Here is a 16,807-nt window from a genome sequence, read left to right on the forward strand (position 1 = left end):
ACCCCAACCCATCTGGCGTCAAGAGACCTCATCTGGGAAGATGATCATCTTCCTAGACGAGACGAGCGACTCGTCTTCCTAGGCGACAGAGACGAGATCAATTGATCTCGTCTTCATCGTTTGGGAAGACGATTTCTCTTCCCAGATGACGTTTCTCGGCGTCGAATGGGTTGGGGTGGAGTTGGGGTTGGCCGTCGGTGGAAGAGAAACTGTCGAGAGGGAGAGACGGTCGGTGATGGCATCGGAGAAAGTGAACAGGTTTTGAAACTAAACCCTAGGGGAGGAAATGTGATCTTTTCAAACTTGGTTTAGGGAAGAAAAGTTAATTTTTTAAATTTAGGGGAGAAAATGAAATCATATTTAAGTCTATTTTTAATATTAAATATAAAATAACGATTTTACCTTTAAAATTATCAGATTTAAATAGTCATAGGTGAGTAAATAAGATTTTCAAAGTTAACGGAGAAAACTTTGAGAGTTCAACATAGTTTGGGTGGGAAATAGTCCTTTGGCCTAACTAGATTGACAATCGTCACATTAGAAGGGTAATTTTCCTAATCCTAATTGGTCCAAATTGTGAAGGAAAGTGAGCACACAAATAGTCAAATGACTTGCAGGCCAATAGAAGAGAAGAAAATAAGGGCTTCACGTTGACTTGATCCTATTCTTAGATAATGTCATCCATTAATCAATTCATATACTCAATTTAATAAAAGGGTTTTTTTTTATGATCAGAAAACTTGTTCGACTTCATTAAACAAGTAAACCCTATAATACAGTAATTAAACATATAATTATTGTACCAAATAATTTCGGGTTTAAAGTTATTAACTTTATATGGTTTGATGTATTTTTTTAGGAGATTGAGATAGAGAAGCACTTGTGAAATAGGATTTGGAGTTGCATACAGCATACGGCATTGCCTACTCCACCGCAACATTTTGGTGCTTCTTTTTAACTTTCTCAACGCAACAATGCTTTACCCACCCGACCCACTTTGTTAGATTTTTCAACGACACTATCAGCTCTGTTTTTGAACATTTCAAAGGCTCTCCCTTCAAAGAAACAACACCCACTACTTTCCCGGCCCATAAATGCCCTGTACTAAAAATCTACATCCAACCGGTTCCGGTCCCAGAAATAAGTGCTCTTACTTTTTTATGTATATAAATTTGTAAATATATAGTGCCTGCCAATACCAAAATGATTTATCAAAAAATATAATTAAAAAGAAAAAGATTCTAAAATTACTATCAATATTATACATTAAACTTTTTTTTCAAATAAATCCATAAATAGACTCTAAAATACAACAAAATCCTCCCTGCAATCCCGTGACATGCCTAATTAACTATGATTAACCCTAATTATCATCTTAGTCTGACTATTAAATAATTAATTAATTAAGACCTACAAACCTTAGAAAGGTTCAAACCGGTTTGAACCCACAGTTCATTTCACCCAACTCCTACTCTAACCATATTCAAAAACTCTGCACCATATGGCTCAAACCCACCTCTGTTCCACTCATTTCATTCTTCCTCCTCATCTCCAACACTTTTCTATGGCTATTCGAGTGAAGTTCCCCGGAAAATGTTGGGCTACAAGCCGGCCTATATTCGGGAAACAGCCGACCGGACTTGAACCGGACACCGCATGCATTACACAGCGTTTTGGGGCCGAGTGGACCGGTTCGCCACTGTGGAGTCTTCTGGGTCTGGCAGTGAGTGCACCTCCGTTGAAATAATCCTCCGCCGCCGCTTTGAACCGCGGGTTTCTTCTTCGGTTTCTTTGCTTCCGGTTCTGTAAAACTGTTACACCAATCCAAGGTTTGAACCGGACTGGTAACGGTTGACCCGGAAGAAGATGAAGAGGAAATTGGGGACTCAGTGAGGGCGGATGAACACTGTGACCAGACCCGGGTTGTGGGTCTGGGTCGTTTGGTTCTGGCTTTGGACGGAAATGACGCCGGAAAACATGGAGTTTGGTTTAAGACCGGTTTTCTCACCGGCTCAAACCGGTATCCTCCATAATTAGGGTGTAAAAGAGAGAGCTCTGAACGTGAAGAATCATCCACAAACCTGGAAACCCATTCAAGCTCTGCAATTTCATCCACCTAAAACATGCACAAAAATGGCTTTAATTTTAATTCTCTAACATAAAATAAAAATAAATAATTTCCAACATAAAAAGTGAGAATTTACCGGTTCAACGAGTTCATCGGTGAGAAGGGACTGGTCAGAAGAACAAAAAATGGAAGAGTTACAGTTATTATCATCATCAACACGGTCCTGAGAATCAATAGAAAGGGAGTCTTTTTCATCTTCAAATTCCTGAAATTCTCCGTTGGAAAAATCCAAAAGATCATCAACGGAAAAATCATCACACGAAACACACCCCATATCATCAAACAAAACAACTTGTTGGTGGTGAAGGTGGGTGGATTTCATAGAGAGTTCTCTACGTAAACTAGATTTCAAAGCCCGTTCAAATCCCATGCAAAAATCCATGCTATGGTGTCTAATAATATAAAATCAAAATTAAAAATAAAATGAGTCAAAAGAGATAAATTTTTGAGAGGAAAAAAATTCAGGGTTGTGGAGAAGAAGATGGAGAATTAGAGTTTGCTAGGTTAAGAGTTGGTTGAAAATGGAGCACGAAGGCTGCTTCTCGGGCAAAACTGGTGCGGAGTTAATGGCTTGTCTCTTCATTATCTACTCCTTTTACTTTATATATCTTTTTATTTATTAATTCGTTTGGTTTTTGGTTTTACTCTTTTGAATTTTGAATTATACAACTTGATGCTTTTTTTTTTAAAATTTATTTGTTATAAATAAATAAATAGAAAATAAGGGCTGACTGTTGAGGGGTCTTGATAGGTTGGCCTTGTTTGGACCAAATCCATGGGTTTCCATGTTCCACTTAGATTTTTCATTTTTCTATTTTTGACTAAATCTTATTCCAGGTCTTGTCTATTCCAATTTCCACCAATGGGCGAAACAAACAAAACCAATTTTATTTATTTTATATTATATTTAATTCACATTGAAAATAAGCAAAATTACAATTTAAAATTCAAATTTTGAAGGGCGAGCCCGTCTTCGTAAATTTCATTTTCCCTGTGAATGAGTGGGCCCCACAGGCGGACTAGTTAGAATAGTCCGTGAGAATTAACGGAGAGATGGCGGTACGATTATTCAAAAGTAAACCGAAACACGAAGCCGCCGCCAATTCATTTAAAAATCAAATTTCTTTTTTTCGATATTCCAAAAGTAACCCTCAGGCTGCCGTTAAATTACAAAAAATTGGAAAACTTTACCGCGTTAATCTCGCCACAATTTCTGACTAATCCTGCACGCCCATTTCCCGTCGTGTCTTTCTAACCCTACGATGCAAAATCCAAGAGTCCATACGCGTTTAATAGCGATGAGGCATGAGTTGAGTTGGAGGACACGTTATGAAGTGGTGTACGTAATGGAATGGAGCATGCTAATGGTGTTGCATTGCATTGGCTTGGCTTGGCTTGGCTTGGCTTGGGTGGACATTCACACTTGATAGAAGTTTGTTCAACAATTGAATAATTACCTTCATTGCTTAACGCCTAATATTCATTATTAGTCTGCTTTATTTGATATAATTGTGGATTAAATTTTTGTTTACTCTTTCTATTCCACTCATACAATCTATTCCATTTCATTAAGATTTCATCTATCAATACCTACAACATTATGAATGCACATTTGATGTCATGCCTTTAAAATTTTTAATGCGGGAATGGAGTGACAGAAGTTTTGAGAATTCAAGAGAAAGTCACGGTGAGATAAACTATTTATTATTACAATAGATGTCAAGTTGAAGTACAATCATGTATACAGTTAAGACATCCTAATAGATTGATAGACTTGAAAAACTTTATTTCTATATGAGTTGATCAGTTCAATCAAACATTCATCATCTATTTTCATTGTTCAACTCTTTAACAACCGAAGAAACCATCGTTATACGTGATGTTATGTAAACTTATAATGAATACCAATTTTAATTAATTATATTACGTTATTATATATTGGGTGTAACTTTATTTTTTATTAAAATTATTAATGTTTTTAAAATTAAACTTGATTGATTGATTCGACTAGTTAAGCCATTGAACCAGTCAACAATTTAGTTTGGTTTTATAATATGATAAAATCTTTATATAAATATTAATTTGTTTGAAATTCGGTCAAACTCAATAAACCCGTTAAGCCAGAAAAACTATTTAAAACCAATACTCCATATGATTTTTTGTTTTATTAATATAATTGAGTGTCAATTTTTTAATTAACATTTTTTAAATTATGTTTTATGTGTTTTATATTTAAAAAATATAATAAATATTTTATACTATTTAAAAAAGACATAATAATTTAACAAAAAATTAAATAAATTGATTTTTTAATTACATTAATCAAATTATAAATTAATAAAATAATCAATTTAATCATTAATTTAATTTAATTTAAAAATTATTTAATTATATAACAATATAAAATTAATGATGTTTATAAAAAAAACAGATATTTTAATGCTATATAATCATCGATATTTTTCACTTTTCTTCTATGAAAGTCAAAAAATTCAAAAAAAAAAAAATCTATTTCTAAGTTTCTTCTAGAAAAATTAAAGCTGTTTTGGGATAATCACAATGTAACGATTCAATAATGACAACTAAACCAACTTTTCAGTTGTAATTAATTCTCTGATGGTTAGTCAATTTATGGCAATTAATTATTTAATTCATTACAAATAAATAAATGTTTTAAATAATTTGGGCAAAGGTTAAGGCTTTACTCCGCACAAAATTTCATATTATTTGAGAGATCCTAAATGAACAGGTCCTTTGTAGCTAGCTGCACCAGGTACCAAGGAGATCAAGGTCAAAATTCTTTTTATGTTTCTTGCATGGGCTCTGATTCTTGAACCAAGATGCCACTTTCATGGGAAACAACTGTGCAGTAAAGAGCCGATGAGATATCATAAAGAAGCATGATGGATATCATCGAAGAGCTGTTTATTACGCCAAGTCTTAAGTCAAGAGTTACTAGGGTGTAGTTGATAGGATTTGATGAAGAAGCTTGCTGCTCGTCTTTACTTAATCATAATAATGGGCTGTATTTGTAGTCATTTTTTTAGTCTTACATGAGTGTATTATACTTTGTAATTGTAAATTAATATGGTTGATAAAACTATGATTTTAGTATTTTTAATGCATCTTTGTTTATTATTGTCACACTTTTTGAAACGATATTATCTTTTTTTTTTTTTTTGTAATTAACGGATAAAGATAAGGATAATAAATACTTAGACATGTAAGATTGGATTGTCCATGATAGCTATACAATAAGTTTAGGGATCTCATAGCATCCTCTAGTTAGTTAAGGGTGTTATGCAAATCCATTGCAATTGGGTTTGTTAGTTTCTTTAAGATATAAATTATTATCTTGTTCTTGTTGTTTATTGTTATATCTATAATTGTTGACAAGGCTTGGTAAGAGTTAGTAGTCATCAGGGTTACTTAGTGACCTTGATTTTAATTGTAGGATAGATGAAGAAATAGAAAGATAAAATCTGTTTAATTGTAAGATAGATGTTTCTATTTACTAAATGTTTATTACTTACCCATTTTTGTTTGATTTTGTCGGTGAGAGATGATGTGGTGGCTATAAAACGGTTGATCAGTGATAGATCAATATGAGTGAACTATTTTTTAGATTATTATTTTAATGAATTCATTTATATTGATTTATGGATTCTGTGCACTCATTTACTCTGGTTTGATTTAAATGTTATGTTATGACACCTAATATTTATTTATACCAACTACTCTTTTTAAACAGATGTCAAAGTATGGTGTCAAGATAATAGATGAGATAGAAACTATCACTTCTACCTACCAAGGGATTGTGTCCCAAAGAGACACTTTACACATAAAGAACTATTGTACAATACGAAGCTTAAATAAAATATATTACAAATTCTTATACAAGAATTGAGTTGTTTGAGGATATTTTGTGAATAACTAGATTCATGTGAAATGTATGACAGCCCTAATTACGAAAGTTTCTTAAGAGTGATGAAAACGTAACCATGAAGCTGAAAATCTGTCTTCGTAGAGAGATATGATTCAAAACGTGTATATATCAAACTCCAACATTGAGATGATTTTAAGATAATTTCATAGTTGAGACGCAGAGAATTCGTTACAAAATTTGACTAAAATACATGCAATAATAAAGAAAAAAAGCCAGCCGACCGTTGACAGATAAAGACTAAGGAATACTCGAGGAAAGTGCATGTGGCAGTAGGCGTGAGAAAGGACAGCAATGGGGGCAATGTCGTTTAAAATTGAAAAAACAATGCTACCATTAACAAAACGACAATCATGATTTGGTGGTGCGCTCATGTGTATGGCCCCTCTTATTTCTAGAGTTCACAGTTCCATTATTTATACAAGATACATAAAAAGTCATAGATTAAGTAGAAGCTAAGCAAGAGACAAACAAGGTGATTTGAGACTGACCCAACTAAGTATTTAATTGTTTATTGCTAAATGATTCTGGTAGGGCAGGCGAGAACCCAGAAATTGACAAGCCATTGAAGTTTCCAAAGCCACCCAACTTTTGCCTCCTATGGTAAGCAAGATGTGGTACTTTGGATGGTCAAAATATAAATTTTTTATAAGATAATGCTTATATCTATATCCGTTGAACCATATCAAAATTAAAATTTTACATTATCTGATATAATAGTTATAAAATTAGTTATTAAATCTAAAATTTTACTTATTTAATGTGATTGATTTAATCATATAATAACAGTCTAATTTAAATGGATTCATTGTAAAAAAAAAAAAAAAATTCTCTCAATCCCCAAATATTCTAAGTAGTGACAAGATTAGAGTGCTGAAACTCTCGCATAAGGTAAAAAAAAAAACGCCAGTGTTAAATTTCCTATTTCACAAGTAAACTCATCTGGGTGTGTGGTTGCAGGTTGCTCAACAATCACAACCAGCTGATCCTTTACTATATAAAAATCTCAAAAGTAACTTCACTCATACACAACATTACATATATATGATCATTTCATTTTCGAACTTTGTGAATTATTTCATTTATAGGTAAACTTGCAGGCCTAAGCTGCATGCTCATGTATAATGGAAGGCAAAGCCAAAGGACCCACCTGGTATGGCAAATTGACAATGCCATCACTCTCTTTTTGGTGGGTTTCAATCCTCTTCTTCATCTTTATAAAAAGTATAGTTGATATGATCCGCATCTTCTTTCTTTCTTTGAGCATGATCATCCTTAACTTTGACCTTCTCTCTGTTTTTGGTATGAACACCAAGTATTCAATTTAAAAAGATAAATGAAAGAGAAAATAATTTGACCAAACTAGCTATCAACTCAGAGCAGAAAGCTTACTGAAAAACATATAAAATTAGAACTCTGATACAAGAACAGACAGTGAAGCAGTTCATTGTTCTAATGATACAACTATTTAACATTTCCTGTTTTTTATTGTTTAGCCAACTCAATTCAAACATGATGTTTATGCTGAAGAATACAACAATAAGCGATTAACTATCAATGAAACATGGTACAGCCAATGGCACTTCATGATCAGGTTTGGGAGTAAAAATCATGAATGACAGTCCGAACTATCAATGGTGTTCTCACAACATGTAAACCATCTTCCCAGGACAGATATCCGAATGAGTATCTTCCCTCAACTCTTAGCTGGGAACAAAAAGTTACCCTAAACTTGAGCTTCTTGATCGTAGAATTAAATGTCAAAGTTGATGGTTGGACTGTCACAGTAGTGCCAGCTGGAGTTTGAACACGAGCAGTATAGACAGAATTCACTGGGCCAACATTCGTTACTGTTCTTGATACAGTCAAGCTCTTCTTAAGCTCTGAAATGGTGATAGAAGGCAAATTAAGATTTACAAGGAGCCCGGTTGATTTACGGCACTTGGTGTGAGCCTTGGTCATTAAGCTTATGGCAGAATTATTATATCCCATCCCACAAAGGAAATTAATGTAATCTGATACTCCCATGTCATATATTAATCCAGGATCCATGGCTTTATTAGGATTGACATGACCACCTCCATAGTCAAATGGGTCAGCCTGCTTGTGAGGAGCTCCCTCAGAAACTATAATTTGGTCATATTCATCCTTCAGAGAAGCTGGAAAGAGTGGAAAAAAGCATCACTAATGTTAGCAAGTAACAGATGTAACCAAAACTCTATAAAATTTATTTTTCATCACCTGTTGTGATCAGTGCAGACTTCATTGCTGCAGGGCTCCACATTGGATATTTAGCTTTTAGAAGGGCCACAATACCAGATATGTGGGGGCAAGACATGGAAGTTCCGGACTCGATTTTGAAGTTAAGTGGCGGTATATTGTTTTTACTCATATCTGTATCAGGGGACGAAGCAGGAGACCAAGAGGCCAAGACATTAACCCCTGGAGCTGTAATGTCCGGCTGCACAGCACATTGAAATATGCTGATGTAATGATCTAGTAAAAGTAATAATTATCTGAACAAGATTTGCAATACCTTCAGTATTGACGGAGAGAGGGAACTAGGCCCTCGAGAAGAGAAGAGAGCCACTTCTGGTGATAACGCTTGCCCTATAACTGTCTTTGTCAAGCTAAATTTGACAACGGGGTTTCTGTCACATAAAAAAGTTCATCTACTAATTTTGTTTAACATAGTAAGATGTGTACCTTTAGAATGTAAAAGGTTTAAACAGTTTCAAATAGCAGCATTAGACAAAGTTGCTTAGATGCAGAGTAATTACAGAAGCAATAATAAGACGAATCATGTTCACCAATGATAATTCAGTTACCTGCTTGCCTCCATGTAGGTGAGCAGAGATGTTGCAATAACAAAGTCCACGAGGACACTTGGAATATCAAAGAAAAACTGAACATCCTTTGTAGGAAACTGAGCAAAGATGAGGCCGACACCCTGGACTGCCAGTACTGTTCTAGCAGCAGTTGCAACTGACCTCTGAGACCGAGATTGGAAACAGATAACAATTTTGCCTCTTGCTAAAGTAGCATTAAGAGTTCCTGAATCACAAGTACTGTTAAAAGTACACACTATTAGAAAACGAATTCTGTACTTTCCAGAAGGATGAAAATGGAACGGTGCTCTACCTGGCTCTGTCTTCATCTGCATCAGTGGCTGCAATATCTTCTCCATACACAATGGGGTAAAACTTGTTCATATCCATTCTTCCGGTATAAAATGCTTGACCCTGTTTGAGAAAATAAAATTAGTTTATGCGTTTAATATAGCACAAAGTTGATTATAGATAAGCTCCACATCCAGCCGATATACAAAAACCTAATATATATATGTATATATATATGATTCAAATTGTAACAGCTCCAAGACTTAATTTGAATACTGCTATCAGACACTTTGCTGTGAAAATATTTAGACAGAATTCCCTAAGTTTGATTGACTTATCTTCATCCAAAATGTTTTCAATCAACTTAAACACAATTTTCATTCAATGCAAAAAACTCCCACTGAATCTTTTCCCTCTCCTCTCTAATACATCACATGAAGTTTCTGAAATCAAAATTTTCTTGCATGAAAGAATAGGAAGTTAGAAGGTACCACAACAGTTTGATTGTTTCCCATTGTAATAGCAGTAGGAAAAGATCTGTCAATGGTGCTTGCTGCAACTGTTATAATCCATGGGGCAGTATTTATGACAGTTTGAGGATATGGACCAGAATTCCCTGCAGAGCATACTACAGAAATCCCTTTTGCTGCAGCATGGAAGGAACCAATTGATAGTACATCATCAACATAAGTGGAAAGCGGAGGGGATGAACCCAGTGATGCTGAAAGCACATCTACACCATCAAAAACCGCATCATCAAATGCAGCAAGAAGGTCAGCTGAACTGCAGCCACCAGCAGCCCAACAAACTTTATAGATGGCTAACCAAGCTAAAGGAGCACCCCCTCTGGCAATTCCTTGAGCTAGTCCCATAAAGCTTGCATTTCGTATTAGAGCACCAGCTGCAGTAGATGCTGTGTGAGTGCCATGGCCCACAGCATCTCGGGGAGATAAGAATTCAACCCCATCGCTAGTGTTCAGCTTTCCAAATTCAGCTTCATACCCTTTAACATACCAGCGTGCACCAATAATTTTCCTGCAAAATAATTTCTATATTTAAGCAGTCAAATTCAGCCAACACCAACATCTAACCATACGGTTGACAAGAAAATAAAAACGAGCGAATGTTGGCCCAATTCAAAAGTTTCTGGCAATCTAGGTTCAAATACCCTTGTCAACACTGAATCTATAATAACCAAGCTAGTGACTGCAAGCGTAGTGATAGTTTATTGTATCTGAAAATAAGGAAGCGATTCAGTGAAACTTAAAGCAAAACAAAGAGCCAATAAAATTAGATGATTCCGTGGGGCATCTTGGGCTTTATAAGACTAGACTATGTGTAAAATGACAATCCTCCTCTTCACACCCAAAATGCCCCAATTAATCAACGCACCTAATTCACTAAAACTTTTTCCAAGTCAAAATATCAAAGTTGAAGTGCAGTAATGAAAAATGTGATATTAGTGACAGCCATTAAGCCATATGATGTTGCTTAAGAGAAAACATGCAAGAAAACATGAAGAACAAACCTATTGCAATTGGAGAGATTAAATCCTTCTCCTTCTTGACATATTCCATTCCAATGAGATGGAATCTCTCCCATCCCCTTATCGTTGAAGCTTTCAGATTCTGGCCATATGCCTGCACAACAAGCTTAAGCTAAATTCCTCATATAACACAATTACGTACAGCATTTCTATGCTCACCAGTATCCATGACGCCAATGATTGACCCAGAACCTGAATGAGACTTTGACATAATTCCATTCTCAATAGAAGAATTTACTTGAAGAAAATCCCAACTTCTGGTTGTCTGTAAACTGAGTATCTTATTTGGAATGACTCGAGCAACATGAGGGATATCTGCACCAGTAGATCATACCAGAAATATCAATGACCAAGTACTAGTTAAAAGACACAAGTAGGACTATGAAACAGTGTTCACAGTTCACCAACATTAGAACACCTGCAATTAACTTGGCTTGAGACTCAGTTAAAATTGCGGCAAATCCAGAAAAGCCATGCTTGTAGCTGTAGAGAAGTGATTCCTTTGCAGCTTCATTGCTGTCAAATTCATATAAGAAGTTGTTAATTTGTGCTTATTGCTACATTAAGGTCCCTGAGAATGTTGTACTCAATGCTGCTAAAAGGAAAATTAAGTGTGAAAAATGCAACAAATGTCTGCCAATCAGCAGAATAAAAATTCAAGACGAAGGCCACACCACCAGCTCACTAAACATAATTTTTTTCTAGTCCCCAGACTGTAATCTCTTTGAAAATAAAATTGGTTCCAATTATTACTCTCATGATCGTGAAACCTAAAGTTGTAGGTAAAGATGTTAAGAAGTCCTAAGCAAATTGAAACATGTAAAAATTGAAAAATTGCTACAATTACTCTTGATTTCCAGTTTTCACTATGCAGAAACTAAACATTTGGCACAGAGTTTTTTATTTTCTTTCAAAAAGAAAAAAGCAAGGGAACGGTGAATTAGAGCAAATAGGAGTTAGAAATAAAACCTTCCAAGAATATTTGAGAGAATCTCATGGTGTAAATCCTGAGTCAACAGGGACTCATCATAGCCTCTATCTCCCATATACACAATGTAAACCTGCAAACACCAAAAAAAAATCACAGAAGCTCGAAAAGCACAACATCGAGAACCAAAACCAAAAAAGAAAGATGAAACCCCACATTGCTGGAAGCAATCGCTAGCTGAAACACATCAAGAAAAATGAAGCCAAGAAAAAGCCAGGAAGAAACTGCAATAGCCATTATCAAGAGAGACCTGAAAGATACGTACATAAGTTATAAAAAATATATAAATATTGTTTAAGTGATTTATATCTAATACCAATGAGTATTGATGGGCCAAAATGCATCTGTAACATGAAAGATTATTTCCTAAAGATGGATATTTTGTGGAATTTCGTATCATGGAGGAAACAGTAGCAGTTAGCACCGTTGACCTGACCTCTACAAATGGGATTGTGAAGTGATGTCTCTTCGTTTGTATTTGCTTTGATATTTTAGTAGTGGAACAGGGAAAAGCTACTGGTCTTCCCTGTTACTTCAGTGGTTTCATGCCTTCTGATGTGGCATCAACAACCGGGGTTCAAGGGGCTTGACCACCTTTAGAAAGGAGAAGTGGAAGAAACAGGACATTGAAATGCTTTACCATGTATTCTACTGTTAAAGTGCAGAGAAATTTTATTAAATCCAACAAAAATCTAGCAAATCTTCAGAACCATAAATTTCTCAACTTTTAATGTAACATTTAAAAAGGCTAATCTACTCCTTTTTAAACATAATCAGATCTGAAAGCATAAAGTCAATCTTGATTCAAATTCATTCTTCCGGTTTGCTAATAAATTTGGCGGCTATTTTCCTGTTCTCCATTGCTCCAATGTCAACTTTCTCTCCATTAATATTTAACCTAATATTTTTAAAATCGAATCGATTATCTCACTAATTTATAATTCAATTAGTTCAATCAGAGAATTGTCCAGTTCAACTTATTATCAAATTATAATGAATAGATTTTTTTTTTAAATTTATAAAAAATCAAATTAATCAAAATACTCATATATATATATATATATATATATATATATTAAAACATATCTTTTTTAGAAAGTAACAATTATTCATTTGATTTTAATAAAACAATTGAAATAAAAAAAAGTCACAATTTGATGATACAAAAAAAAATAGTTTAATAAATTATTGTCTATAGAATACATTTCAATGAATATGAGATACTTTTTTGTTTTTTTATTTTATTTTTAAACTTATTTTTATTACAAATTTTTAAAAATTTATCCAATCTAATAAAAAATAATCATTTTACTAAAAATAATTAAAATTCAAAAATAAAACCTAGTTTTGACTAATTCATCCGATCAAACCTAATTTTTTACTAGATTTGACTACGTCAATAGCAAAACCATTTTTGATATTAACTAGACCATTCTTGGAGCAAGTTTCCTATTCAACTAGTTCAATCGGTTAGTCTAATTGGGTTTTCAAATCATTGATTTAACGACTTTCATTCAAGAAGATCAAATCTCCACATTTACTCATTTGGCTTGACTTTTGAGGGAATGTTATGGAGACAACATGTGAAAGGCAGAAAGACATATTCCCACCCAAAGTTTGTTGAATTCGCAAGCTAGTACCAATTTAGTATTGAAAACTCAAACTCTCACCCATAAGATATTAAAATTAACAGAATCAATTAATTTTAAAAGTAAAATCGTTATTTAATTAATAATTATTAAAAATAATAAAATTTTATCTCATTTTCCTTTTTGGTTTAAAAAATTAATAATTTCTTTTCATGATTAAACTTTAAAAAATTACATTTTCTCCTTTAAGATTTCATTTTAGGCTCATCCTTCTTCTACAATTGGAATTTAATCATGACCTTTCTTTCTCTGTCACAGATGGTCTCACTTCCGATGCTATCTCTCCTAGACTATCATTGTCTTCGTCAAAAAAAAGCTATCACATTTACTTAGTAAGGGTGGACCTAGCTTTTACAAGGGTAGGCTAGGACCCACCTAAAATTACAAAAAATTTAGGCCACAAGACATATTCCCACCTAAGGTTTAGTGCAAATCCAAACTCCGATCCGCTACCTTTTGAAAATTCAAATATTCATCTGTCTGTTAAATTTTATTGTTATTATCAAGGTAAAATTGTCATTTAAAGATTTTATTTAAATAAAAAAAATTATCTCATTTTTTTCATCTTAGTTTTGAAAATTCATAATTCTCTCCTAGCGACATATTTTTCAAGTTTAAAAACTGATTTTATCCCTCCGAGGTTTGTAACCTCCATATTTTGCCCATTCATAGCTGCCCCTCCCCCAAGCTAAGGGTGTGCACGTTTGGTTTGGTGTGACTTGACAAATTTTTCAAACCAAACTAAAAGGAAATTATTTAAAAAATTTTCAAGTCAAATCAAATAATTTTAAATTTCAAACCAAACTGAAAAATACGGTTTGATCTAGTTTAAATCATAGTTATCAATATCATAAAATAAATAATACATATTATATCATACGATATGATATGATATAGATAGAAAATGATATATAATATAAGGTGTATCGAATTAATACGATATAATAAGTTTATCACATAATACAATACATATCTTACGATATGATACATATTATTGATATAAATTGATACACTTTTTTAGAGAAAATGATAGTGCATTAGGGCTGTAAACAAAAAATTTTAAAATATTATGAGTGTTTGTGATATTTTTTAAAATAATAATGTGTCAATTTAATATTTTATTATTTTAATTTTTAAAAGGCGTATCATACAATATGATACACTATATGATAAATTTGGGTTTCAATATACAATACAATATTTGATTCAACTACCATAGTTTGAGTCTTTTAAAATTATATATATATACCATTTAATAAAATCAATTGAATGGTAGTTTTCTAAAACATAATATATAAGTATAAAATAAATATAAAATATGTATATAATATACATGTAAAGAAAATGACATAATATATATGAAAAACCAAGTTGTACATCTAATTGTTTAATGAAAAAATTTATCAAACATAGTTATATATATATGTATTTATAAAAAATTATAGTTTACAATTTGATTTAGTTTAAAAATCATTTAAATCGTAACCCGAAGTGGAAAAAACAATTTGAAAATTTTCAACCCAAAACAAACTATAATTTTTATGTGGTTTGGTTCGGATTTACGATTTAAACCGAATTATGTACACCCTACCCCCAGCCTTTTGAAAAATGTCATTTTCATCCCCTTTTCATTTTCAACTTTTTACACATTTCGATGATCTTCTCCAACCAACTCCTCAGCTTGAGATTGTGCCTCCTTTCTCTTCCAGTGTCAACCTATTAAAGATGTGTATTCATCTCTAGTTGGTCGAAGATTGGCATTGAGAGAACCTAACAGAAGATAAAATTTAAAGTCGATTCACAGAGTATGTTTGTTGAGATTCGATTGATTTCATTGATTCTTCTACTGTTGAGAGTGACATAGAAAGACAGAGAACGGTCGCGGGTCAACTACACTTGGCCAGAGTGTATTTCGTCACCAAAAAATTGGTTGTTGAGTTTAGGGTTTTAGGGGCAAAATGTTAACTTTTCCAAATTTAGGTTTTAGAGGAAACATTATTTTTTAAAACTAAAGGGTGAAAATGAGATAAAATATTAGTTTGTTAAATTTTTTAATAAATGATGATTTTAATTTTGATAATAATAGTAAAATTTAACAGATTGGTAGGTATTTGAAATTTTGAAAGTAAATGGATGGGAGTTTGGGTTTATAGTAAACCTTGCATGAGAATAAGTCTTTTGGCCAAAAATTTATTGTTTATGGATTTGTTATTTAAATTATGTTGATGAATTTGTTATTTTCATAAGTTGTCATATTTTGTTGTTTTGTATTTTGTTTGTTTATTTGATGAATTAACTTATTATTCTTGTAATTTTTGAAATAAATGATATGTGAATTTTTAGATTTGTTGTCTAATAAATGATTTACATTTTAGATATTTTTATTATATATACGTGTCAGATATTTGATGGATTGAATTTATATTTGTGTCGATATAACAAAAACTTATATATAATTTTTTATTAATTATAAATGACTTTATAAAATTATTATTGAACATTATTTAGCATCAGTATTATAATTATTATAATTAATAACATAAATATTAAAGAATTATGGAACATATTATAAAATGGACTATAATTGTAAAAGAAAAAGTAACATTTAATAATAAGAAAAAGTAACATTTAATTAATTTTAGTATAATCAAAATTAATTAATTTTAAATTTAAGTTGATAGAAATGAACAAAATTATCTCTCGAACACATAGTGTTTGGATGTTTTATCCCTTAAAATTTAGGAAAGAATGAAGACATTTCCATGTTTCAGAGAAAGAAGATATTTCTCTTAAGTCTAATAAAATGAGACAATTTAAGTGAAATCCGTGATGTTTAGGATGTCTCTTTAATATCCCAAGATTCTTTATGATGATCATCGGCTTTTATCTTTTGTTAAATTCGACGAACATATGTTTGTGTGAGTTCCAGCTTCAGCCATTGAAATTTTCAAATGCCAAGCTATACGTACAGCTGTCCATTAGAATTACCGTCCAATCCTTTATTTGTTCGTTTCGTTTGTTATGTATATGTTTAAAGCTAATACATGGCTGGCTGCATAAATGATAAGGCCAAAGGATTCGTTCCCATCCAAAGTTTAATATATTCTTAAATTTTCACTAAAAAGTTTTAAAAATTAAAAGCTTCTTTGTCATCCAATTTTTATTAAAATTTATTATTTTTATTAAAGATAAAATTTGTATTTAATCAATAATATTTAAAAACTAATCATTTCTTTTTTGATTTTATATTTTTTTATTTTGAAAAGTAACTTTTATCTTTTAATTTTAAGGTTTTATATTTTTCAAAATTTTCTTTTGTAGTTGCCCTCAAATTTTTTGAAAATTTTTTCACCCTCTATTTCAGGGTTTCATCTCTAATGGTTCTAAAAAATCTGATCTTTGATCGATCTTCTCTATTGACACTCTCTTCTTTT

The 16,807-nt window shown here is 32.4% G+C and overlaps 2 protein-coding genes across 9 annotated transcripts; both read right to left on the reverse strand.

Annotated features, from left to right (window-relative positions):
* Positions 1 to 1,224: 1,224 nt before the first annotated feature.
* LOC123212781 (GATA transcription factor 5-like) lies at positions 1,225 to 2,760 on the reverse strand. The gene is made up of 2 exons (XM_044631972.1): positions 2,205 to 2,760; positions 1,225 to 2,116 (listed from the first exon to the last, which is right to left on the reverse strand). The coding sequence occupies exons 1-2, from the start codon at positions 2,508 to 2,510 to the stop codon at positions 1,484 to 1,486; spliced, it is 939 nt and encodes a 312-aa protein (XP_044487907.1). The 5' UTR covers positions 2,511 to 2,760; the 3' UTR covers positions 1,225 to 1,483.
* Positions 2,761 to 7,018: 4,258 nt separating this feature from the next.
* Positions 7,019 to 12,478, reverse strand: LOC123212899 (subtilisin-like protease SBT3.6). Of its 8 annotated transcripts, none has more exons than XM_044632134.1 (12): positions 11,881 to 12,022; positions 11,706 to 11,797; positions 11,155 to 11,252; positions 10,896 to 11,051; positions 10,719 to 10,830; positions 9,682 to 10,225; positions 9,213 to 9,313; positions 8,900 to 9,139; positions 8,608 to 8,722; positions 8,313 to 8,532; positions 7,797 to 8,230; positions 7,019 to 7,364 (listed from the first exon to the last, which is right to left on the reverse strand). In XM_044632134.1, the coding sequence occupies exons 1-12, from the start codon at positions 11,989 to 11,991 to the stop codon at positions 7,347 to 7,349; spliced, it is 2,241 nt and encodes a 746-aa protein (XP_044488069.1). In that variant the 5' UTR covers positions 11,992 to 12,022; the 3' UTR covers positions 7,019 to 7,346. The 8 variants fall into 8 exon arrangements, with proteins under 8 accessions (XP_044488069.1, XP_044488067.1, XP_044488068.1 ...); XM_044632132.1 differs by lacking the exon at positions 7,019 to 7,364 and adding an exon at positions 12,161 to 12,478 and having other exon boundaries at positions 7,449 to 8,230; positions 11,881 to 11,974; XM_044632133.1 differs by lacking the exon at positions 7,019 to 7,364 and adding an exon at positions 12,156 to 12,478 and having other exon boundaries at positions 7,449 to 8,230; positions 11,881 to 11,974.
* Between the last annotated feature and the right edge of the window lie 4,329 nt (positions 12,479 to 16,807).

Source organism: Mangifera indica, chromosome 4 (assembly GCF_011075055.1).
Source record: "Mangifera indica cultivar Alphonso chromosome 4, CATAS_Mindica_2.1, whole genome shotgun sequence".
NCBI lineage: Eukaryota > Viridiplantae > Streptophyta > Magnoliopsida > Sapindales > Anacardiaceae > Mangifera > Mangifera indica.

Excerpts from the sequence above, each read along its gene's own strand:
- LOC123212781 (XM_044631972.1), bottom strand. The coding sequence starts at position 2,510 with ATGGATTTTTGCATGGGATTTGAACGGGCTTTGAAATCTAGTTTACGT. Across the intron at positions 2,117-2,204 it reads CCGATGAACTCGTTGAACCG|GTGGATGAAATTGCAGAGCT; the intron begins GTAAATTCTCAC and ends TGCATGTTTTAG.
- LOC123212899 (XM_044632127.1), bottom strand. The coding sequence starts at position 11,991 with ATGTACGTATCTTTCAGGTCTCTCTTGATAATGGCTATTGCAGTTTCT. Across the intron at positions 8,723-8,899 it reads ACCTACATGGAGGCAAGCAG|AAACCCCGTTGTCAAATTTA; the intron begins GTAACTGAATTA and ends TTTATGTGACAG. Across the intron at positions 8,533-8,607 it reads TCTCTCCGTCAATACTGAAG|CCGGACATTACAGCTCCAGG; the intron begins GTATTGCAAATC and ends TGTGCTGTGCAG.